Here is a 24,986-nt window from a genome sequence, read left to right on the forward strand (position 1 = left end):
TTTGATTTCATGACATTTTATTTTTATAGTCATTGGAAGGAAGCAGCTTCCCTAGCCCAGTAGGACTAATTTGAGCGTCAGTGAGCTAACTCTGTCCGCTTTTAAGAAATATACAGAAAAGGCATAAATTGAATTCTGGTCGGAATCAAACTTAGTTTCCATAAAGCTTCTGATGCCTGATACCCGTTTGGAAGCATGCAGGAGGAGCAACTTTACACTTATACAACATACACATCGTTTTTAAGTGTTCATTAATAACGTTATACTTTTTATTATTTAGTGGCGCTAAAGTGCAATGACAATGTCACAATGCAGGCGTGTCAGTCACATGACTAAAAAGCAACAGCGGACATCAGGTGACGGCAGTGGCACCTTGACTTACGAGACGAATTTGTCGCCTCCATTGAACTCGCATCTCAAATATTGGCTTGCAAAATACATTGGGAGAAAAACTGAATTCACAGGTCAAAAGTCAAAGTGCCACTGCACTCATGTCGGGTCTTCCTCACAGCTGTCAATCCTCTGAGGGGTCCATCCTAGAAGAGTTGCCTCAGATTGGTGTGAGTTTAATTTTTGGAAAATGGGGGGGGGACAAGTGTGGGGGGGTGGTGAGCTGCTCGCACCAACCCGAAGCATCATGACTGCTCCTCGGCGCTGCCGCTGAACGATCGACTTCGAATGTGATTGCGCAACTGCTCGATGAGCTCCGGGTTCTGCTGCTGGATCTGCTGAGCGAACTGTTGCCCCCTGATCGAAAACCCAATAGCGCCTGCTTTTAAATTTCAATCTTCACAAAAGCCGCACGATTGGCCAAGAAGTCGTACTTACGCTTCAATCAAACTGGAAATGTCAGTCAGTCCTCCCACTCCGGCGGCTGGTCCTCCCACCGCGTTGGCCATCATCCCAGACATTCTGTCAATCATAACAAGGAAGTAAAAAAACGCTAAAAAGCAAAGCTAATTTCAAAGCTAACACGTCGCTAGCGTCGATACTCACAGTTGCTGCACCTGTTGGTTCTGCATCACACTGGCTGCCTGCAGACACAGGAAGCAATTTTGTCATTGTTTTGCTTTGTGGTTATCAATAAGGACCATATAAGGAAGCACTGCGCTTACCATACTGATAAATGCGGGGTTGTTGATCAAACTGGCCATGTCGAATCCCAGACCGGCTCCCATCTGCATTATGAGACACGGGATGCCAGATTTTTTGTACTTTAATATTGAACAACTACTCAATATGTGTTCGCCAACTAATAACCGGCCGCCGTAGTCTTGTTTCGTTTTTGTCAGAACTGCTGTTTTGTTTTCTCTTTCACTCACGGGACTGCTGACTTCCTTCTGCTTCTGCTCAGCCACCTTCAAGTTGGACTTGTATGTGTCATTATCCGGGTCCAGCACCAGTGCCTTCTTGAAGTAAGAAATAGCCTCGGGGTATTTGTTCATAGCCGTTAGCGCCAGACTGCGAACACAGAGCATCCCAAACATTTATTTCAATATATGTTTAATATATTTGGGTATGCAATGTTGCGCTGACTTACCCCATCCTTCCGTAAGCTTTGCTGTAGCTGGGATCGATCCTGATGGCTCGCTCGCAGTCGCTCGTCGCCTCCGTGTAGTCGCCCAGCTTACTATGAGCGGCCGCCCTGCGTGACAAGTTTTAGTTAGCATCATCTAGCATTACCTAGCCTTAATACGACCTAGCTCGTGGCTAATACCGGTTGCAGTAGTAGACGGCGTTCCTCAAGTCCAGGTCTATGGCCTTGGTGTAGCACTCCACCGCGGATCTGTAGTTCTCCTCCTTCATGTGGTTGTTTCCTGAAAACATAATTGTGACATAGCACCACTCCTTTGATCAGATGCATCCAGTCAAATGATCTTTGACACCTTCATTTTTCAGCTGCTCGGCTCGTTCCGCGTCTTCGGGTGAAGGAGTTGTCGCCGGCAAAAGCAGGTTGTCGTTCTGCGAGAAATATGGTGGTGGGCATATTTTTTTTTTTTTCCATGTATCTAAGACAACAGAGTCTTGAAATATTCAAATGTCCACTCACCTTGAGCAGAGAGTTGAGAAAGATCTCCATGAGGGGCTGCGGTGCCGCCAGGTGGCAGTCGCTAGCATTGATCTTAAAGGTGGTCTCCAGACACTGGATTGCAACTGTGACAAAAACCGACATTCATATGGGTCCTGCCCACCATTACCTGACATTCACATACCTTCAAGGCTCTCTTGCTCGTCAGAATTCAACGTGCCGCCATGCGTCTGATCCCGTAGGAACTGTACGATAGAAAACGCCAAGCGCTTGTCCACCGCCATGGTTACCTACAATCTACAAACAAACAGTTGACTCAAATTTTACTACAATGGTAACTTGATTTGTGATTGCCTTCTTACTGGTTTTTCCAAGTTGGACCGACTCCAGATGTATGTGACATAATGCCAAAACAATTTCTTACATTGTTAAATTATCAGTCATCCAAGTCACGATAATCTGCAAATTTTAATTTGGGGATCTGAACAGTTCTTGTAGTTGTTGTTTACAACCTTCAAATATTATTCAGGCAACTATGCTAGTGCAGTATGCTAACTCAATCGGCTACCTCCTTACTCAGTCATCCAGTGACAGAAGCTAACTAATAGTTTTTTATCCATATACGACAATTAAACGTAATAGCTCCCACAATTAATCAACAATCCATTGAGCTGCTATTGATGGTGAGACGGTGAGGTCCAAAGGTGCGTGTGATGACGTCACGGGTAGCAGGTGCAAAACAGTGCACGCAGGAAAAACGGTCACGTGCTAACCCAGACGTACCCGTTCCCCCCCCCCCCCCCCCCCAACGAGTATTGACAAACATGCTGTGACGTCACATCATCTTGGTCATTTTAGGGTTGAAGCGCAATTCTTATTTTGAGTAGCTAAAATGGGCGTCCGTCTCTTCTGCAAAAGAGCTCGATTGTTAGCGACGCGATATAGACGTGACGAATAAGGAATATATAATCGCCAAAAATAAGTATAGAAATGGCAGTATTGTGAATGATATGACGTCAAAAGATGTAGCAGCATCCTCTTACCTGAGACGCGGCCGCTTCGCAGTCGCCGTCACTCGCTCCAGCTAGCTTGGTCTTCCTCTACGCATGCGCGAGCGCTGATACCAGAAGTGACCGCTATAGATTATAAAAGTTGCCTGTTTAATTTTCCCTTTCTATTTTTCTCATTTTCCCTTTCTATTTTTTTTCTTTTACGTGCATCATTCTTACATTACGGGCCATCGCAGACTGGCGCGCTTACCAAGTATAAATCACACAATAAAAGACTACAGCAGCGATGCTCTATAAATAAATGCTCTATTAATACAGTTGCGTTAATTCCCTTCCAACCCAGGTAAACGGGGGTCATCGAGGTTGTTTATGTCAAAGTGTACGGGAGATCAATTGTCCACTAGTGGGCGCTATTGCATTACAAACACTTGTTAGTGGCGACTAAAGAAAATATAGTTTTTGTAGTTTTATTGTCAGCAAGGGTTCTTAATTTAAGAACTCAATGATTCAGTTCCTTTGCATTCTATTTTTGTTTTTATTATCTTCTGTTGACCTTTCCGATAGAACGCCGTTGAAACATTATTTTGGATGCATATTTAGCGTTGTAAATGGTTGTTTATTCGGCTGTTTTGCATTTTGGTGTAGGTATATCATTTGAATATGTGTATTTACAATAAATGTGCGTGGGTGGAGCACTCAGCCGGCAAGCATCAAGACGGACGCTCTGTTTGCTGGAGGCGGAGACACCTCTAGTCGGCGTGGAGCTTCGGTCCTCAGTGAGGAACCGAAAGAGGATAGCGTGAGGACTAAACTTAACCTGCTTTGCTTCACATCGACCGACGGATAAAGAAGTCACCTACGGGTGGACGAGACGATGAGTGGAAACATCTGGGCGCGGTACACTTCATCACTGGACGTCAAGCTTCCACTCGGCCGAGCCGCTTTTGTATTTCTTCGCTGAATATCGTGTGGACATTTTGGATTTTTTTTTTTTCCTCCATCTCCTCCGACGTGAAACCAGCACCTATATTTGAGCTCAAATTGTGTAATTTTTAAAGGATATTCTTTCCGTTTCAAGTGTGACTTAAACAACTTTAAGACGGCTTTGTTGCCGATATGAGCCCACACGGCCAGTTTGGAGTTAAGTGGGGGGCTAGCTGTTAGCCCCATTAGCTCGGAACCATTCGAAGTACCGTCGAACAATGCTGTCTTTTCTAGCCGACTGAATGCTCTTCTCTCGGCGTCAAATCGGAGTGTAATCGTGTGTGGACATCGCGGTTGGACGCAGTGCCGCCAGCAAGGCACCAAGGTGGGTGTTTTTTTTTCTTCCCCTCCTTGTTATCGCGTCTGTTCACCCGGAGGTTGGGGTGGGGGGGTAGCGTACGACATGCTAACGATGCTAACAGTCCTAGTCGCGGCGGAGTAGTAACAGCAGACGACACATTCCGATTTTTTCCCCCCATACACAGATGATTGAAAATCATTTAAGGTAAAATGTAAATAAATAAATGTTTAATTTGGGTTGTAATGATCGATATTCGTGAGCTGGACGACAGTAAATCGTGTTCACAGCTGTTTGGTGTTTTTAGGGAACCCCCGGACAAGATGCTCAGCATAAAATGTTATATACATTAATTATTACATTTAGAGTTATACGATTTGTTTCGTGTCATTTTTATTTTGGTGTTAGCCAGGGCTGCTCATAAACATTCCATGTTCCAGGGCCTCCTGCGTTCGTAATGTGCTTGTTCATTTTGTTCTTATTCCTCTTTTGGTTCTTTGCATTTCTTCTTAGGTCTTGTTGTTTCCACGTTTTTTTCCTATTTATATTTGTTGGTGTCCTATGTATTATTTTGTTGATCTTCTTGTCTGGTGTCGTTATTCTGTTAGAATTATTTTTTTCCCTTTATTCTGATTATTCTTTAAAATTTTCGTGTCTCATTCTTGTTTTTACTATTTTATGCGTTTAAATGTGCGTTTTCATTTTATGACAAGTCCACTCATCAGATTAGCTGGCGTAATTTAAGACATTTAAGATTAGATGTGTGTTCTCCAGCAATCTGAGACTTCCCTGTTTGGGAATGTGAGCAAGAACATGGAAGACCATCTGCTTCACTGGAGGTCTGCAAAAGTTTTTGTTTGTTGTGACAGCATGAAACCCCCCCAACCTCACACCCCTCAAAGAAACACCGGCTGGCGTCTGGCCACTGGGATCCCAAAACTTGACCCGGTTGAATTAACCCTTGACCAGAGAGGACGGCCACATGTTGCATCTCCACCAGCGAGAAGAAGCCCCCATTCAGCGGATGTTTGCCATCCCATAGTACTCAGAGGATGCTACAATATTCTCCAATGTTTAAAACCACCACCTGCACACCATTTGCATGTAGTATTCTTACTTTTGGTGTCAGACGGCGAAGAGGAAGTGGAGCAGAAACTGTTTGCGGCTGATTGGGGGGACGTGATGAACAAGTGAGAATGTTTCTCGCTCGCCGGCTTCTTTTGTCTCGGCCAAGGCCTTGCACTGTGGCGCCATTGTGTGGCTATCTGCTTGCGGCCCCTTGTTTGCCCGGGTCAGCGAGATGCCACTGTTGTGTTTTTTTGCCAAATGCAGACAGCTTGTGAAAATCTTGGCGCTTACCTTGCTTTGGTGTGTTTTTTTGTGGACATTGTGTACAGCGAAACATAAGAGCTTTTCTCTTGTGCAGTGAGTACCACCTTAAAAAAAATATCTCTTTGATGCATTGATCATGGTAGGCTTGTCGAATACTCAAAATTATCTTTGATGTTACAGAAAAACAAGAATTGTCCTTGATGCTTTAATTTTTTATTTATTTAAACAAAGCCTAAATTGATTTTGATTTGAAGAAGTGGTTCGCACAACTGCCTTTTCTGACATTTCATGGTTCTGGGTTCCGATGGCAGCTCTGGCCTCCCTGTGCAGTGTTTGGGTTCTTCCCCTACCTACGAGGCTTTATTCCAACGACTCTTGACTTTCCTACCACCTTGAAGCATCTAAATTATCCACGAGTGTGTAAATACTTATTTATCTCTGTGTGATTAAATGGCAACAAGTTCATGGTGCCTCTTGCCGTGAAGTCAACTGTAATAGACTCGACCTCACCCGTGACCTAAATAAGGACAAGCACCTAATGGAGAAAGAATATTTACGTTGACCTACTGCCTAAAGCGCATGGCTGGCTGTGACATCCGCTAGCCAGAGGCTGAGCTGCATTGTATATGTTTACGTAGAGCATGACATAGTCTGCGTGATTAATCTGAATTTCAGTATCATCACACTTCTAATAATAACTGTTTTCTCTCTTGCAGTGTTGTTGCTGCTAGTTCCATTACCCGCCGTCCACCGCCAGAGCGCTTGAGTCCTAAATGACAAGGTATGTGAAAAATGCACAATGATATTTGTCATTTATTTTACTTCAAATACTCACCAAGCTAATGCTAAAACCTTAGTTAAGGTAATTATTGCGCTTTCTGTCTCACGATGCAGTTGTTGTCAACATTGTTGATCGTGATGCTCGCAAATGAGGTTTTTTTTTTTTTCTGTTACTGTTGCTTTGGCCTTGCGTGAGCATCTGGGATTAAGACGTGTGCTCTCACTTTGTTTCTGCAACTTTCTTTTTTTTTTTCCCCCCCCCTGTTCTTCTAATTGTCTGTGGCAGCCCGACTCTTTGCTGTGCTAATGCTCGCCGGCCTGTACAAATGAATCCCAGAGGCTCGTCCTTAACGAGAGCTCATATTTAATTAACAATTTACAGGCAACATGGAGGCTCTTCTATTTATAACTAGCAGGCCTGCCTGACCCGCTTGGGTCTTTTCACATGAATTCAGGCCGATAGATTTTTTTTGCACCGGACCTAATTGTCCGAGTCAGAAAATTCCAACCGGTCTCAAAGTGGCAGTTTTTTTTTAAAACAACACAAAATGGTGGCATCTTCACATTGATGAAAACCTCACAGTTGGCACATGACCAAATCCTAGTTAGTTATCTATTAATTTGTTTTGTCTTGTGCTCGACTTGTACTCGTGCTCTTTTAAGGCAGTGGGGCAGCAATCAGTCCCTGAGATGTTTGGATATGACGCAACGTTCTGTGCAAACATGCGGACCCGCTCATGCCCATCCCGCCGCCGCTGTTTGCTCAACACAGGTGCAACCAGGAGCTGCAGTGATGCTTTGCTGAATTGAAAGACGCCAAATATTAGCTATGCGGCGTCGCTGCTGTTGCAGAGTCAATGTCAACTATCACGTAGGCAGGAAGTGACTTTCCAGGAGATTTGCACGTTGAATGTCGGGGTGCTGAGAAGTAATAGCATGCGCACGCAGAGGATTCACGTGCGCCGATCTTCGTGCGTAGATGCCACTTTGTCCTCGTCCTCAGATCAGATTACTCGCCCTCATTTGGGGCCAAACGTTGAGAAAACAATCAGGCTTTTTGTTCGGCGGCGTCACGCGAGACCGTTGAGAGCTCGGAGGCTCGCTGAGAAGCAGAGTGAAACTGGAACTTCAGATTCCAATGTAATGCTGTTCACTGTCGGTTCAGGTCACGCGGTAGCTTTTGTGTGTTTGCACGGGGTGATGAAGACGAAAAACAGGGGTTGCTATGCTATATGTTTACATCATATGTTAGCATGCTAGCATTTGAGAAATTCTGTTCCTATTTTAGCATCTTACCAGTTGTCACTGGAAATATTTCCAGACTACAAAGACGTGTAAAATCTTTCTCTGCTCACTTAGGCCCTTGGTATAAACTCTTGGACCCCAAGATTGTAGCCGCAGTGCATGGCTGAGCTGGCTCCATCATTCAGGGATGATAATCACTCATCCGACATGCCATGATTGACAGCAGGCATCAGACAGAAGCTTCCGGGTTGTTGGCCTTTTGCTCAGAGCCAAGTAGTTGTCAGCGGCAGCTTGCGTTATTAATAGCGAAACGGCGCTTGTCTGCTGGATGTGACAATATGATTAGCGCGGGGCAGCCCTTGCTTCCCTCAAAGCAGCTTTTCATCCAGATTGTTATGGCTTTTCCCGGGATTGCCCCTGCTATGACTGAAAGCGCATTTTGACTGAGATTACAGACGCTAGCAGACGGGAAATAAATGCTGCCAGACGGCCTTGCATCCCATGTCGCAACCAAAATAAGCGCTCCAGCTGACACGCTCAACACAGACCGCAAAAAGCGTCTGTCCGATGTTTGCTGTCAATCACGTTGAGGAAATGTTGATCTTGCTTTGATAGTACAGCCGGCGCTGCAAACACTTTGGTTGTTGTAGATTTGATGACATGTTCCCCTAAATTCAAGTATTTTTACGCTTTAGCCCAACCCTGACACCCCGAGCTGCATTCCATAGAAAGTTTCCGAGACCGAGGTTTGACATTTCTGACTTTTTCTGGAATGGTCCAACGGTTTCTATGGCAACAGCCTTGACCCAGCAGGAGCTCTGACCAGGAAAATAAAGCGAGAATGTCGTTTTCATTCACCGCCATGGAGGGGAAGCCACAGGGCTCGCTGCCAGGCCTCGGGGCTTGCCGCCAGGAACGCAGCACTCACATGGCCACCATTCACAATCGTAACACGTGTGTGGGAAAAGTAGGCCAAATCGTGATTTCATTCTATTGATGTTGTTACTGTACCTTCTTATACAGTATTGGTTTGAAAGTTGAAAACTGAAGAAGGAAAAAAAAAACCTTGTTTTCAAACCGCATGCACATATGGAGCTAGCTGCCAAAGCATGTCTACCTTTGAGTCTCTTCATTCTGGCTTTGTGTTAGTTGATCTGTTTACTTCCGGCATCTGTGCGTGTGTGGTTGTGTGCATATATGTCAACCTTTTTAAGGAAGTTCCTCACCACCCATGCTGTTGTTGTGGAAGTGTGACCTTGTATGATGAAAACTACGACAAAAAATGTTCCACTAAACCTAAAAACTTAATAAAAAAAGAATTGACACAAATATATGGGAAATATTTAAAAATGTAAGACAAACATTTGAAATATTAGAAAAAATATGAAGATGAAAAACAAAGATGTTTGGTACAAAATATTACACCAAAAATATACATTTTAGTTCTTGAATGCAAAAATATCCAAGTCTGACATAAACACATGATTAGGAATTTTATCCTTGATAATCTATTTTGAAATAATATAAACTACTGATTTCTTCTTGTCGTCCCCTGCAGTGCCTGAGGATGTCGAAGCGCAGCTTCTTCGTTCGCCTAGTGCCGTGCCGCTGCTTGCGGGGCGAGGAGGAGGCGGTGACATCACTGGACTACTCCCACTGCAGCCTGGAGACAGTACCCAAGGAGATCTTCAGCTTTGAGAAGACGCTGCAGGAGCTCTTTCTCGATGCCAACCAGATTGAAGATCTACCCAAAGTGAGCCCGCGGCCGACTTCTAGTTTGACTTTTACTCTTGAGCGCCAGTCAATCAATTTGTCTTTGTGCCACTAGCAACTATTCAACTGTCAGCTGCTCCAGCGACTGAGCATGCCTGACAATGACGTCACGGTGTTGCCGCCGGGCGTCGCCAACCTCGTCAACCTCAGGGAGCTTGACGTCAGCAAAAACAGTAAATTGGGATTTCACCTTTGATTGAAAAATGTAAAAAAAAAAATCATATACATGTATACAAGATATAAATTGGACTGTCTTTCTGTGACTGCAGGTATCCAGGAGTTTCCGGAGAATATCAAGAACTGCAAAGTGCTCACTATCGTGGAAGCCAGCGTCAATCCCATTTCCAAGTGTGTATGAAAATAGCTAAACGCAGATCTTGCTATGCTGGTGTGACTCATCTTAATCTCATTTCAGGCTCCCTGATGGCTTCACCCAGCTCATGAGCCTGAGCCAGCTCTACCTGAACGACGCTTTCCTGGAGTTCCTACCAGCTAGTTTTGGCAGGTCTGTTTGGGAGGGGGATCTCCGAAAACTAACTCGAGTTAAACGTGAGAAGCAAGAATAGTCCAACCTGTATCGCGCTCAGTCAGATTGTTCCGGCCATTTCCAGCCATCCATTTTGTGGCTAAACTGGTTCTTCTGTTTTGCCTGTTGGCGGTTCACGCGTGTGACGCGCCGACCCATTGTGGTGACGCACCGTTAGTCAAAACATACAGTGAGTTCCAGTACGTGTTTGTATGATGACAATGATGACATTTGCATTGTTCTTGTGGCTACAGGCTGACAAAGCTGCAGATTCTGGAGCTGAGAGAGAACCAGCTGAAGATGTTGCCCAAGTAAGTAAGAGGAGAACAAACCTCACCCTCCTCCTGCTCTTTTCTTGCACTGTTCAGTCCCATCACGTTACATAAGATCACCCCCCCCCCCCCTTTCCCCACTTCTCTTTCCCGCCGGCTTGCTCTGACAGGTTTCGTAATCTTTTTTTGATGTAACGACAAGGTGAGGGTTGGACCTCACTCAGAGAACATTTGAGAAAGTTGTTGGTGCTCATTCGGGAAACCTTGCAGATGTTTATTTTTTTTTCTGGTCAGGGAAATTAATTAAATTGAGCACACTAACTGTGTTTATGAATGAGCGTTTAGCACTTTGTGCGCACGTTAGCATGAAGACGGAAAAGGGCGGCAGTTAGCCACATTGTGATGTCACAATTTGGTCAAAGGTGTATTTTGGGGAAATAGACAACAAAGAGATTTACTCAGTGGTTTAATTTGACTCTTGATGGGTGGGAAACTCGCCTCCCCCTTTGCCTTCCATTTTACATCCACCCCCACCTGTTTACGTGACAGACGCCAGAGCCGTTAGAAAGCCGGCCGACCTTACAAAGAGAGGCAGCGGCCATGATGAGGGTTGCCCCGAGCGACGGGGCAGGCATCTCTGGAGATGTCAACAAATGTTTCCGCGGACAAAGAAATTCTTTTCAGCGACTCGCTCTCACACAGCAGGGCCCGTTGCATTTTAGGAGTCACAAGCCGCACCGGTCAGTCCGGAAAAGTCTGCGCCGCTCATTTTAAGCACAAGACACCATTGACAACAGTGTCGGTCACATTCGAGCAATAATGAAAATGTATTACTGCTGTATTTCATTAGAAATACACCAATCTTGTTTTAATTTATTAGCTCACAGATCAAGAATTCCCAAAACAGTTTGTCGTGTACTTTGAGCTGTTTTGAGAAAAAAGTCAATACTGCTCCGCTGAACTCGCTTTTTTCATTCACACTCTCAAAAGTCTCTTTTTGTATATTCCCAAATTTTCATGGACTTAAAAGGTCGTTAGCCACAGCGTCCCCTTTTGCCTCGCTTCCATTCTCGCTTTACGAGGAGCCCCTCAGAACCAAACAAAGCCGTCTGTGGGCTTCTGCTTTGCGTCGGGACGAGAGTGAGCCAAGAACAACGCACGCGGACATGTTGCTTCTAATCTCGGCTTTTTTTCCAACCCACACTGACACATTTTACGACCCTCAAGATGAATGTGTGTGTGTGTCCACAGGAGCATGCAGAAGCTCACACAGCTGGAAAGGTTGGACCTGGGCAGCAACGAGTTCACTGAAGTGGTGAGTGTCCCCGCGGCCTCAAGAGAGCTGTTACCAAAGCTCCACTTGGCACACGGAACATTTCTCCCACGCACAAACATTTTAACCGCCTTTCTCACCGTGCCGTCCACAGCCTGAGGTATTGGAGCAGCTGACTGGAATCAAGGAGCTCTGGATGGACGGGAACCGCCTGACCTTTTTGCCTGGGGTACTGACATGCACACGTCATCCACAAAAAGTGGCACAGCCAACTCAAACCAACTTTTTTTTTAATTTTTACATGTTGCACAGTTTGTTTGTTACGCATCGAAACTCACGTCGCTTAACTTTTGCCATCTGGTTGATCATTATCAACGTGTGCTCTTTTACCCGGAATGTGAGCAACATGTCCTCCTTGACACCGGTTTGTCTGTACTTGTCGTCAGATGCTGGGCACGCTCAAGCAACTGCTCTACTTGGACATTTCCAAGAACAACCTGGAGATGGTGGACGAGCAGATCTGCGGCTGCGAGAGTCTGCAGGACCTGCTGCTGTCCAACAACGCCCTCACGCAACTGCCGGGCTCTATCGGTATGGATGTTTTAGCACGTATACCCCTCAATTCCCCCCCCCCCCCCCCAAAAAAGAACTCTGATCTATTGTTGTGTAACACTCTCTCTCGCTCACTGTGCTCCTCAGGCTCGCTGAAGAAACTGACAGCTCTGAAGGTAGATGAGAACCAACTGATAGAGCTTCCCGACTCCATCGGAGGGTGAGGATCATCCTCCTTCTCGTTTCTTAATCCTTCACTTTCTTCCAAACAAGCAATTATCTGCCGCGTTAAGAGTACACCGCCTGGCGCAGATTACAAAACCCTTATGGCTGGTCTTTAATCCCGTGTGAGGATTGAAAGCTGCGTTGGGACGGACACATGCTGTTGTTGGATTTATAATAAGCCTCCCCTCTGTAAAGGCTTTTAAAGATGACTCCATATGTTAGACGTCAGATGAGGAGATTAGCGGCCACGCTGTGCCGGGGAACAGCCAGGAAGTGTGTGTCGTGTTTGAAACAATCGCCAAAGATGGTAATAAATTGGTGGATAGACTTCATCCCCCCCCCCACCACATTATTACCTTTTACTTGACAAAGGCGCAGGTGAACAAAGGAACGTCATTCCAACAGCGATTGCACAAGTTCCAACGTCAGAGCCCCAGGTTTGACCTGCCTTTGCACCGCCATTTCGTGCAGCTTTCACACAGCTGACACAGAAACCAACCTTGGTAATTAGATGATGCCAGCATCTGGTTTCTGGCGAGAGGAGTGTCATGTTAAACTTCACGCCCCCCCCTTTCCGGATCGCCACTATTCCATTTCTTTCTTATATTACCCCAGGAAATTCGCCTTGCCGTGTCTGTTCCTGTTTTCACACAGTCGCTATAAAATAGAAACATCCCAGTCTCAGAATTTATAGCGACTGGGCACTTTCTCATTTTGACTTGTCTCACGCCCTTCAGGCTGAGCTCTCTCGATGAGCTGGACTGCAGCTTCAACGAGATCGAAGCCTTGCCGCCGTCCATCGGCCAGTGCGCGGCCATGCGCACCTTCGCCGCCGATCACAACTTCCTCAGCCAGCTTCCCCCCGAGGCGAGTGTACATTGGTAGCCCCTTCACTCGTGTTTGAGAGTGATCATCTAAACATCTGTTGCTGTGACAGATGGGCAATTGGAAGAACACCACCGTGCTGTTCCTGCACTCCAACAAGTTGGAGTCGCTGCCGGAGGAGATGGGCGACATGCACAAGCTGAAGGTCATCAATCTGAGCAACAACAAGTGAGTGGAGCACTCAACTCCAGTGTGTTTGTGTGTATTTGTGATTACACCCAGACAGCCTCTTCCTTTGGAAGCGGAGACACTTAATGACGACGTCAACAATACCTTCATTAGCCTACAATCATCTGTAAACTGAGATGCTCTTTGACTTCCTCCATCTCGTCATGACAGAAACTCTGGAATTTGTATTTGTTTACATTCACCCCCCCCCTTTTCAATAAACTGTCACGCTCAACTGACTCTTAGAGTGTTTCTCAGGCTTTTACAGTTACTTGACTGTGACTTAAGTGTTGGTGTTCTTCTGCAGGTTGAAGAACCTCCCATACAGTTTCACTAAGCTCAGCCAAATGACAGCCATGTGGCTCTCTGAAAACCAGGTAAAGGCCCAGAACCCTGTATCATTGTTGTTGTTTTTTTCATTAAAGACTTCTTGAGTTTATTCTTTGGGAGACTAATTCAGAGTGATCTTCTACCTTGGTTAATCTCCCGCAGTCCAAACCTCTGATCCCGCTGCAGAAGGAAGAAGACCCCGAGACCCACAAAACCGTACTGACCAACTACATGTTCCCACAGCAGACCCGAACCGAAGACTGTGAGTGTGACCCGAATGCATGTTTAATAGGGGCTGCCTGCCACACAGGTGGCGTCTCCTGTCATCATGCTGCACAAACCGACCTTCTCTCGAGCCTCGCTGTAACCTCTTTGACCTCCCCATAATATAACGATCATCCAAGTGATGTTTTATGTTTGAATTGAGCTGTGCTTGAGAAGTAGGGGAAATTTTTTGCACCACCTTGTGGTTGAGGTCGGACAGGCACACATTCAATATAGGAGGATAAACCCAGAAGTGCTTTAAATAAGATGATACAAATAAAGCCCTTAATTATCTCTGAAAATTTCAATTTAATCCCAACATCTGGGCTTTACTGTTATTTTTCCTCATAAATTTAAAATGACATGTTTTTAGACTGTATTTCTCCTTTCAGTCATGTTAGAGCAGACGAGTACTTTGGTTTTAAGTTAACGGTTCAGGTCACAATTCAATGACTGGAAAAAAAACAAGTGTGGCCATCAAATGTATTCGTCCCACTAGTCAAGGTACTGTTGAATAAATCATTTTTGACAGAGATCTCTCCCCCTCTGTCGCATGTTTTCCAGACATTCCCAACTCCGACTCGGAAAGCTTCAATCCGGTCTTGTGGGAGGAACAGCGTAAGCATCGAGCTCAGGTGGCCTTCGAATGCGACGAGGACAAAGACGAGAGGGAAACTCCTCCGAGGGTACGGCGCAGCCTTCCTTTGTCGTCATACCGTTTTGGGAATATTTTGAATGAACACCTTCTCTCTGCCAGGAGGGCAACCTGAAGCGTTACCCCACGCCGTATCCCGACGAACTGAAGAACATGGTGAAGACGGCTCAGTCGGTGGCGCACCGGCTCAAGGAGGATGAGTCGAGCGAAGAGTCGGGTAGAGACCCCAAGACCCCCGCGGAAAGGAACCACATTGGTGTGCAGGACGTGGGAGTCAAGGTCTTTGAATATTTCGATACACAACATAATTGGTTGACGGCTATAACATGTTAACAGTCATATTTTTTTGCGCAGGTGATCGACGCTCCCCGCCCCAATGGCCTAGCGTCAGACTTGGAGGCCAAAGCTTGCAACACCACCTTCACCATCCCAAACATTCCAGAAGGCGTATCTAGGGACACAGAGTCCGAGTCTTTCAGCTCCCAACAGGCCCCGCTCAAATCGTCCGAGAGCTCCACCATAAACCACGAAGACACGCTGGAGGTAAGTGCAGCAAGGCAAATTTACCTAGATCCAATGTTTACTTGCAATATGATGAAAATGAACACTTTTCTTGTCTGTCCAGGATTCTGAGGAACTGTCTGACGAAGAGGAGGAGATGAAGATTGCCGAGATGAGGCCTCCTCTCATCGAGATCTCCATTAACCAGCCCAAAGTGGTGACGCTGAGTAAAGACAAAAAAGGTACATTTTGCAAGCAGTGGTTCTCCAACATTTTGGCTCACTGTGTGTATTATTGATTTATTACAAATTCTTTTGAGCATCCCCCAAGCAATGCAAAGCAAAAGGATGAGTGACGACGTGTTGCTGTGAACACACAGATGACAGCAAGGACGCCGACTCGTTGCTTGATGACACGGTGGCCAACAGCAACCAGAACAACAGCAACTGCTCGTCGCCGTCACGCATGTCGGACTCCGTGTCGCTGACCACCGACAGCAGCCAGGACAACTCTCTGTGCACCCCTGAGAGAGAAGCCAAGATGCCCTTCCTCCCTAAGAGCAGGTCTGCAATACGACGAATGTTCTTCAGAGATCCTCACAATGTTCCGCTTCTGATTTCTGGGGCTGTCTTTGTTCCAGGCACGAGGATGAGAACATGAACCCCTCCAAAGACGCCGGGGAGCTTCTTCGCAACGGCTCGGAAACCTCCCTCCAAGCGCTCCTGAGGGCGCAGCGAGGAGCCACGGAGCCGGCGGGTGACTACGACCTGACTATGGAAGCCCGACTGGCCTTTATTGAGAAGGGACTCAACAATGGCCTTGGAGACGGCTACACCAAGTGGGACCAGATCAACATGAACGTTTCGCACCCGGCGACGGACAACATGGCGGAGCCTCGTAATGGTTTAGCGGGACTGCAGGAATCGGACGGCAAGCGAGGTTTCGACAACCACCATTTCCAGAACGGAAACCAGCAAGTTAGCGACGGGTCCTCGGGCGGCGGCGAGATGTCTCGCAGCACTGAGGAATTGTCCCCTGAGAGGAGGTGCCAACCTTCCCAAGTCAGCAAGTCTCAGAGCGTCAGCAACATCGACGTGGGCGGCATGAAAATGTACTCGTTTGACGGCGACGCGGCAGCAGAGAATAGGATGGCGAGTGGCAGCTGCCCCGATCCAACGTCCACGGCTCAGGGCCAGAGTATAGTGAGGAGCAAGTCAGCCTCCTTGCTGGACGATCACAACCTCCAAGTCTCTCCAAGCTCGGAGCAGCTATCTTCCTCCATACCTCCCACCAGCACCAGCAGGTACCCGGTGGCCTCCAGCAGGCCCACGGGAGCCTCCCCGCCTCAGTACAACGTCCAGTTATCAAGCAAAGATGGCATGTGGGCCCAGAGGATGCCCATGCCCCCGGAACACCAAGGCTACCTCCCCACCGCCGCCCATTCGCTCGCCAACACCAACTACTCCAACCGCAATCAGGCACCGCCGTACCCGCTGCAGCCCCAGCAAAGGGGCCCCCCCGTGGGATCTAAAACTCCAGGGGACATGTGGACCAAGGAGAGACTCCACTCTACCAGCAACCAGTCCAGGGGAGGCACTCTACAGCGGCAGAGCAGCGCCACTTCCACCTCCTCCGTGGGCGAGCCTCGCCGCATGCAGCTGCCCGAGGGCGACTATCTTACCTACCGGGACATTCACACCCTCGCCAGGGGCCCGCTGGCCATGAGCCAGGCGGCGCAGCGGCCCATCTCTAACCGCACGTACAGCATCGACATCGCCGCTCCGACCAGGGCGTCCGGCGCCTGGCCGCAGCCTCACGAGCTCCCGGAGAGGACCATGTCGGTCAGCGACTTCCCTTACCCTCACAGTAGCCCCAGTAAGAGACAGAACGTCCGGGTCAAGTCGGAGCATTCGCTCCTGGACGGGTCCGGCGGACTTGTATCGGGGGCGGCGGGAAGGGTGCCGGCCGACTGGAGGGACCAGGTGATGCGGCACATTGAGGCTAAGAAGATGGAAAAGGTAAACAAACCAAAACAATGAAGGCAGAACTACACACACAACACTCGCCCAGGGATTCACAACCATTATTGCGCCAAAGCACATGTTTTACATTTTAAAAAAAAATCTACAAACAGGCAGGGCGTCATCGGCAATCGCATGAAGTCTTTGTTTTTGTTGCATGTTTACGTGCGTGTCATGGTTGCATTGCATGGCCGCCGCTGACGTCATGGGCCGGCGCCACCATTCAGAACGCACTGTCCCGCTCCTTTAATTCTTATAACGCGCCACTCGGCTGCGCGCCCCACGGCGACTGCTACTACGGCAGCTGTAGGGACGTGTTCGGGCCCTACGCCGCCGCCGCCGCCTTCAGCGTGAGTACCGTCCGGAACCGCAATGTCACAAATCTGACCCGTCTCCCCTCTTCCCGTTTCACCCCGCAAGCATCTGACACTTGTAACACTACAAGTGAGAGTATGTTTGATTTTATCACCAGCGCATGCCTCTGGAGCACGCCACGCACTCCCCCCGCCATTCAACTTTCGAGTCACGCTTAAGTCACCTATTTTACGATTTGTGTCTTTTTACTCGGCAAGAGAGATTGACTTGACTTACTTCACGTTTGAAGGTTAAGACTTACTTCCGGGTGACAGAACATTTGTCCACGGCAAAGCAACGATAACGAAGCTTTCCTTCATGTTCAAATTAATAATCATTCTTCGTAGCGGCTGATGTCATCATTGTCTCACCGTCTTGTGACATCATCATGATTGTCTTTTAAATTCCTCTGCTGCTTGCTTGGTCGTCCACTTGCACCCCCTTTGTGTTTTGGCCTGAGAAGTGACTTGTTGTGGAAGGTAAGTGGCCTCAAGAATCAGTAGAGGAGAGATTTATATCCTCTTAATAGTATTCCAATAATCCAGCTGCATTTCCACCAAAACATCCTTCTCAACTTTTGGCTCTCATTAATGATCTCAAAACCATACGAAGGCTTCCCTCGTAAGTTCTCCAAAGCTTCCTGTGGTGGAAATGCATACACGTAGCGCGCTCCTCAGCTTGTAGATGAAATCCAGACGCTCAGCTCGTAGCTCCCTTCAAATAACTTTCCACTAATCACCTCCACGTTGTCTGCTGCCGTTGTTTTAATCCACGAGTCGTGTGAAGAATCACCTCCGTGTGTGTCTCTCGCAGGACGACGTCTTTGGTCCACCGGGGCAGCAGAGCTACACCATGGACTCGCGCAGAAAAGTAGGTGGACTTTCCTCGCATTCGCTCATTTCCACCGTCATGAACGACAAGAAGCTTTGACATTAGCGCGCGTTTGGGTGCGGCAGGTGCCTCTGATGAACGGTCAGGCGGTCTCGTCTGCTCGTCCCCACGTGAGTCAGACCTCCATGGCCCGACACCCCTCCAGAGAGCAGCTCATCGATTACTTGATGCTCAAAGTCTCCCATCAGGCCCCGGGGCCCTTGCGGCAGCCGCACGAGGTCAGTCGGGATGTTACAACGAGGCGTTTCTATTGGAGATTCAAAATTGACATTTACATTGCATTTCAGATCCACGTGAAGGTGGAGAAAAATCCGGAACTTGGGTTCAGTATATCCGGAGGAGTGGGAGGTCGCGGAAACCCTTTTCGTCCAGATGACAATGTAAGGTTTTTCCCCCGATACAGTTTGTGAACTATCTTGTCTTAATTCCATCCTGTTTTTGCCAACGACAAGATCCTCTAAAATAAAAATAGAGTCACATTAACGGTCTGATCCATTCTTTCAGGGGATCTTCGTGACGAGAGTCCAGCCTGAAGGGCCAGCATCTAAAATTCTTCAGCCCGGTGATAAAATTCTCCAAGTATGTCACCATACCAGTTTGACAGAGAGTTCTCAATAGGCGCCTGTAGTATTTTTGGATGCCTCCAGTCTGTCAACAAAAGTGGAAGCTCAACTTGAAATATGTGTTTTGTTGAATGTGTAGGAGTGGTTAGAATGGAAAAATGTTTTTTGGTGTGGAATGATGGGAGCAGCTTGGCACAATGATCTTATTTTATTTTTTTGTGTCGCCAGGCGAACGGCTACAGCTTTGTGAATATCGACCATGGGAACGCAGTGTCCCTCCTCAAGACCTTCCCCAGCACTGTGGATCTGACAATCGTGAGAGATGTGCAAGCGTAAACAGCAACTGAGGGGGAGTTTATTTTTGTATTCAATCCATGGGGGGGGGGTGAATGCCACTCTGAATGTAAGCGAGATGACGCGGTGGACAAACGGGCTGTCACTGTGGTTTCTATTTTTATTTTTTTTCAATGGGGAAAAAAAAAACCACTGAAGGCTTGAGCTCCCCTTCTGTTCGTGACCACTAGGGGAAGCAGGATGCACCCTCTTTTTCTGCCTGTATTGTTTTTTTTGTTTTTGTTTTAGCATGTTGAAGCAGCAATGGAGCGGTAGGACATTATGCGCTCGGAGAGTGGACGTAAAAGTGAGACACTCGGCCGAACTCTGCTTCTTGTTCCATGTGACCAAAGCAAGGATGGCTGTGGGAGTGTTCCAGTAAGCCGGGTCCATATTTCATCTTTTTTTCTTGCCTTTGTTTTAATGTTTCTTCACACATTCATTTGGGAGAGCGCCACTCTTTTGCCTTTTTTTTTTTTTTTTTTTTTCGGGCCCAGTCCTGTTGATTTGACTCATGCCGGGGAGATAAGCAAGTGCCATAAGACCTCGAACTGTTTCGACAAGCAATATTCACACTTGACAGCAATAAAGCCTTTTTGTTTTTCCACATAAGATTTTTTTTTTTAAACTCTTTTAGTAACACCACCAATGATTTTACATGATTTTATATATGGACAAGAGAGTTTTTGTAATAGCACATTAAATCTATATATTATATGTCGACAATAGTGTGGAGAAGAATAGTCTCTGCGTTTTGTGTAAAAGTGTCACTTTTGTCAATTAGATGGTCGTTGATATGAGTTTGTCGTAGTTGACGACGGGCCGGTAAATGATGAAACGGTGAGCATGTTTGGCATCTTGTGTTTGTTTGAAATTGTGACGTTCATATTCATGTCAAACTGTCGTCTTTTTTTGTAGACAATCTTGGGAAATCATTCATCGTCATCCATGTGGGTCTGTTTGGGATGCTCACGTCTTTATTTATTTTTAGCAGGCCAATTCTGTCTTTTATTTTTTTTAGGCATTACTAATCAAAATGTGTAAATATATACGCACACAGTGATTTTTTTTTCTCTTTTCCAGTTGCACACGCAGCAATAAGTTCCAATGCAGAAAGCACCTGTGTTCACATGTAGCTAGCGTATTTCTAAAGACCACAGACGTGCATCCACGCGACATTCCAGATTTTGTACATAATAAATCGTTTCTGGCATAACACCTGTGGAAAATAAACCAATGCTCTTTCACACTGTGCATAATTGGTTTGTTTCATCGTTTACATTAAAATGTTGGAGATTTACTCAGGCCTCATAACATTACTGTTCGTGGTTGAGTTGTAGTTTATTTTTAGTTTTATTATTTCAAAGAAATCCGGAAGTATCGCTAGTTTTCATGTATCTTTCGACAAACAGTGATTTATTGTACTGTAATTAAATTGATCATTTGGACTGTGCAAATATCTTGTCATGTGCGACTTCCACCCACAGGAGGGCGGTAGTGCGCTCGGCTATTCAATTGTCCTGTGAGAAAAAGCCAGCGAATCTTCGACGTAAAAAAAAACACGAACATATATTCGGCGAATATAAACATTATTGGTGTTTTAAATACGTCATTGTTTCGTAATGAGTGGAATATCCGGCACTAACGTCGTCCAGGTGACCAATCTGTCGTCAACGGTGAGCAGCGAGCAAATGCGCACTCTCTTCGGCTTCCTGGGGGACATCGAGGAGCTTCGGCTCTACCCACCCGAGTAAGAGCGACGTGCGGCGGCTGGGGGGGAGGACCAGGCGATAACGCAGATGTGCGGCCTGCGCCTGGTCCGACACTATAATTAAGACCGCATTTAACGTTGTCACGGGTGATTGTTAAATCTTTAATGCCTCTTTTTTTTTTTTTGTCTCTCTATAGCAACTCCACGCTAACCTTCTCGTCCAAAGTGTGCTATGTCAAGTATCGAGAATCTTCCAGCGTTGGAGTGGCGCAGCATCTCACTAATACTGTTTTTATGGATAGAGCCCTCATAGTTGTGCCATGTGCCGAAGGTCAGTGGGAGCTAAAGCTTCAAAATGTCCCTTGATTTCATAATGACCTTGCTTTCTATTTAACTATTCGCTCTTGTGCTATACTGGGTTGGATAACGTTCATGCACGTAGCTGTTACGTCATGGCAGCGTTCCATTGTGTGGATGCTGAGAGTCACAATTTTTTTTTTCCCTACAGATTAAATCATTCTAATAAAATGTACGACGAGTTACGGTCAACGCAACTTTGTAGTTTGCACGTCAGCCTCACAGTTCTGAGGTTTGGGATTCAAATCTCAGTTTCCTGTTTAGAGCTCGCAAATTCACATGGTATGAGGGTTTAATCTGTGTATATTTAATATAGTTGGTGGGGAAAATTGAATCTACTTTGCATGGATGTCTGCTAATGACAAAACAAAAGAAATGTATCGATGCTTGAATGTGATACCTTCCCATTAAGTTTTTAAAAATGTATAATATTCCCCAGTTTTACTTTCCATGAAATTTTTTCAGAAGCTTACCAGAAATGTCTTACCCCTTCACAACCCTATTACCCTTTTTACCATTTTACAAATCAAATCATCCTAAATTCCAACATCACCTGTTTTTGTGGGAGGACCCCCGCCCCCTTTTTATTTCTTTCTTTAAATCTCCCTTTTCGTCCTTCACCTCCACCCACTCCCCTGTCGGCAACAAATAATTCGAAGTTGCTGTTTGGACGGACGTGATTAATTTGGCTTTTTGTTTTGTTTCCTGTGTGATTATGTGTGCATATCAGATACACGACCACACTACTAAGCCTGAGTCATTGAGGCATTGTTTGCCAGGCCGCTACCGTCCTCGATGACGGGGGCCACGAGGCGTCAGTGATCATGTGACCAGGAGCACTCCAAGATGGACACCTTGTCTCCTTTTTTTCTTTTTTTTCATACTTTTTGTTCCCCCCATGTTGTCCAATCTCTGCTGTCTCTGTCTATGAAAAGGTGGTTGTTTCTCTCACTTTCGCTCTTCTCCCTGGAGCGTTGTGATTTTATCTTTGTTTTTTATCATCATTATTATTATTATTATTATAGTGGTACCTTGACTGATGAGTTCCATTTAGTTGAAACCATAATAATCCATTTAATCTCCCCCTCCAAAATAGAATGTCATTCTTTACACAGTGTCAAGAAAATATGCCTGCAAATATCACATTTCTTATATTATCTATACGTGTTGCTGCACCTTTTGTGTTCAAGAATACCTTTTTATTTTTAATATAGGTTTGGAAGTTACAACTGTGATTGAGATGCTAGTTTTGTTAGCTGACGTTTGGCTAGCCAACTTTCTCAAGATGAAGTGATGTGGTTTGGTTTGAATAAGTCAAGGCACCACTGTCTTATTATTATTATTGTCCAACCCTCCCTCCCCCCCCATATACCCCTTATCTCTCTCTCTCCTGCTGCAGCTTGTTTGTGGTTGAGTCGGCATGATGATGCGACGGGATGCTAAGAGGGAGGATGACTAACACTTGCCTCTCTTGTCATTGACGTAGTGACAGAGAAAGCGAGAGAGAGTGAGAACATCTTCTGACCTCTTCCCAAGTCCGCTCAGATGATTGTAGCTCGTGGATGATTCGCCATTAAGATATCATAGTCTCGCTAGTGATGCTAATGCAGCAATGATTTCATTCATCATCCAGAGGTGGTCCATCTCTCATTAGCGTACAAGCATCATTTGTTTTTTTGCGTCTTATCTTAAATATGTAAGAAAACAACCTGCTGTTACCTTGGCAACAACCTACTTGATGCTACAGGCCCTTGCTCCACCCCAAGCCTGCCGTCGAAAATTGCAAGATGATTTAGGAGTGAAAGCCTATTTGTTATCTTGATGTGCTCTATTAGCATCGACAGATTTTTCTTGAGTTGCCCCTCCACCACCACACACTACAGCAGCACTAAGCAAACTGTTTAGCCATTCCTAAAGTAAATCGTGCTAAGCTATTAGTAAGACTGTGTGTGTAAGAAAATGCTAAGGATATCTTTATTGTTTTTTGGAGCAGCTGTTGTTTGTGTGTACCCCGCAGGGAAGATTCCGGAAGAGGCTAAGGCCTTGTCGCTTTTGGCACCTGTTGCCCCCGTGCACAACCTGCTCCACGGCAGGGGGCTGCTCCCCATCCCAGCGCCCAGCCCACGACAGAATGTGAGTCATTGAATGTGATGAGCAATCCTTTCCTCCAATGTCACCTATTTTGGCTACCGTACCTTCAATTGTACCCCAACCTTCACACACAGTTGAACCTGCCCCTGGTCGGTCACTTAACCCCCACCCTGGAGCCTGCAGTCTCCTCGCTCCAGCAGCCTCCCCTCATGGGCAACGTGGACCCATCCAAGGTGGATGAGATCAGGAGGACGGTCTACGTAGGCAACTTGAACTCACAGGTGATCATTGGCCAGATGCAATCTAGGTTTTGGAGTAAAAACCCTGGCATGCTGTAATTTGATGGTTTATCCCCTCTGCAGACCACAACGGCGGACCAGCTACTGGAATTCTTCCAGCAAGTGGGTGACGTGAAGTTTGTGCGGATGGCGGGTGATGAGACGCAGCCCTCGCGCTTTGCTTTTGTGGAGTTCGTGGAGCAGGACGCCGTCACCCGGGCGCTCTCCTTCAACGGCGTCATGTTCGGAGACCGGGCCCTCAAGTACGTGAGGATGACAGCAGGAATTGTTGATGACAATTGATGATGTCGTTTATTTTACTCTCCGTCAGGGTGAACCACTCCAACAACGCTATCGTGAAGCCGCCCGAGATGACCCCGCAGGCCGCTGCCAAGCAGCTGGAGAGTGTGATGAAGCGCGTTCGGGAGGCGCAGTCCACCATCGCTGCCGCCATTGAGCCAGGTGTGACACCGGCCCCCTGTTTGCCAGCGTCACCTTTGGGATAACCGGACGTCGTCTTGTTTTTTTGTTTTCCTCAGCGGAGAAAGAGAAACGCTATGCCGCTCATTCGGGAAGAACACGACACTCATCACGATCCCGATCCCACTCTGGCTCGCGCAAAAGATCACGCTCCAAACACGGGTGAGTTGTCACTTTCTTTTAATTAAGGTGTGCTACCATGCTGACACTGTTCAAATGCACGGGAGTTTGCGACATTTAAAGTCAGTGTTTAGGATATTCAATACCAGGTTTTTCCTGTGTCATTCCAATTTCAATACCCAGTATTAGGACTCGGCCATCGCTATTTGATCATCGTTCTTCTCCGGCAATGTTCTGAAAACTTTTGTGCTTCTAGACCGCCGCAGAAGCGGCAGAAGAATGACACACGCACTTCCCGAAGTGGCCACAGAAAGCGATCACGCTCCAGAGACAGGCGGCGAAGTACGAGCCGCTCTAGGTTGGTTTAGATTACTCGGGCTGCGCTTCGGAAGGAAAGCATTTTTGTAAATAACGTGTGACATTTAGGATCCGCCGGCGGAGTCGGGGGCGATCTCGGAGTCCTCCTAGAAGGGGCAGGTCGCCCTCCCCAAAGAGGTGAATATCAGGCAGTTGAACTTGAAAAGATACTAACATTCACAATCTCACTTTGCTTTGAATGTTGTCAGAATTAAAAAGCGGCGGGAACGCAGCCGGGACGAATGGGAACCTACTTCGAGAAAAAGAAGCCGTAAAGATGAAGAGCGACCGAGAGGCAAGAAAATGCACAAGGTAAGTCGGATTTGTG

General features: G+C 46.6%; 3 protein-coding genes across 12 annotated transcripts in view; 2 read left to right on the forward strand and 1 right to left on the reverse strand.

The window, feature by feature from the left end:
• Positions 1–4,445, reverse strand: sgtb (small glutamine rich tetratricopeptide repeat co-chaperone beta). Of its 2 annotated transcripts, none has more exons than XM_085925402.1 (11): positions 3,073–4,445; positions 2,214–2,326; positions 2,051–2,154; positions 1,887–1,962; positions 1,718–1,817; positions 1,541–1,645; positions 1,323–1,461; positions 1,116–1,178; positions 997–1,034; positions 829–912; positions 1–747 (listed from the first exon to the last, which is right to left on the reverse strand). In XM_085925402.1, exons 2-11 carry the CDS (start codon positions 2,311–2,313, stop codon positions 636–638), a joined length of 921 nt encoding a protein of 306 aa, XP_085781528.1. In that variant the 5' UTR covers positions 2,314–2,326; positions 3,073–4,445; the 3' UTR covers positions 1–635. The 2 variants fall into 2 exon arrangements, with proteins under 2 accessions (XP_085781528.1, XP_085781529.1); XM_085925403.1 differs by lacking the exon at positions 3,073–4,445 and adding an exon at positions 2,392–2,670.
• On the forward strand, positions 3,768–19,831 carry erbin (erbb2 interacting protein). Of its 2 annotated transcripts, XM_085925390.1 has the most exons (27): positions 3,768–4,348; positions 6,370–6,434; positions 9,237–9,431; positions 9,507–9,624; positions 9,721–9,799; positions 9,867–9,956; positions 10,232–10,288; positions 11,501–11,564; positions 11,677–11,751; positions 11,969–12,113; positions 12,222–12,294; positions 13,037–13,166; positions 13,237–13,352; positions 13,660–13,729; positions 13,845–13,944; positions 14,511–14,632; positions 14,704–14,880; positions 14,956–15,144; positions 15,227–15,344; positions 15,482–15,665; positions 15,743–17,120; positions 17,351–17,473; positions 18,291–18,347; positions 18,434–18,586; positions 18,656–18,748; positions 18,873–18,947; positions 19,160–19,831. In XM_085925390.1, the coding sequence occupies exons 3-27, from the start codon at positions 9,246–9,248 to the stop codon at positions 19,265–19,267; spliced, it is 4,080 nt and encodes a 1,359-aa protein (XP_085781516.1). In that variant the 5' UTR covers positions 3,768–4,348; positions 6,370–6,434; positions 9,237–9,245; the 3' UTR covers positions 19,268–19,831. The 2 variants fall into 2 exon arrangements, with proteins under 2 accessions (XP_085781516.1, XP_085781517.1); XM_085925391.1 differs by lacking the exon at positions 17,351–17,473.
• Positions 19,505–24,986, forward strand: part of srek1 (splicing regulatory glutamine/lysine-rich protein 1) — a 10,791-nt gene continuing 5,309 nt past the window's right edge. For 5 of the 8 annotated variants that reach the window (XM_085925394.1, XM_085925392.1, XM_085925393.1 and 2 more), the window contains exons 1-10: positions 20,667–21,014; positions 21,173–21,306; positions 23,350–23,465; positions 23,558–23,704; positions 23,786–23,964; positions 24,033–24,163; positions 24,241–24,343; positions 24,558–24,659; positions 24,728–24,796; positions 24,868–24,970. In XM_085925394.1, the coding sequence (XP_085781520.1) occupies positions 20,887–21,014; positions 21,173–21,306; positions 23,350–23,465; positions 23,558–23,704; positions 23,786–23,964; positions 24,033–24,163; positions 24,241–24,343; positions 24,558–24,659; positions 24,728–24,796; positions 24,868–24,970 (1,212 nt within the window). In that variant the 5' untranslated portion in view covers positions 20,667–20,886. Of the gene's footprint in view, positions 19,643–20,666; positions 21,082–21,172; positions 21,307–23,349; positions 23,466–23,557; positions 23,705–23,785; positions 23,965–24,032; positions 24,164–24,240; positions 24,344–24,557; positions 24,660–24,727; positions 24,797–24,867; positions 24,971–24,986 lie in introns of those variants that run through there. The other 3 variants (XM_085925397.1, XM_085925398.1, XM_085925399.1) reach the window with 3 other exon arrangements.

This window comes from Syngnathus leptorhynchus, chromosome 12 (assembly GCF_054491065.1).
Source record: "Syngnathus leptorhynchus isolate UIUO chromosome 12, UIUO_Slep, whole genome shotgun sequence".
In the NCBI taxonomy this organism is placed as follows: Eukaryota; Metazoa; Chordata; class Actinopteri; order Syngnathiformes; family Syngnathidae; genus Syngnathus; species Syngnathus leptorhynchus.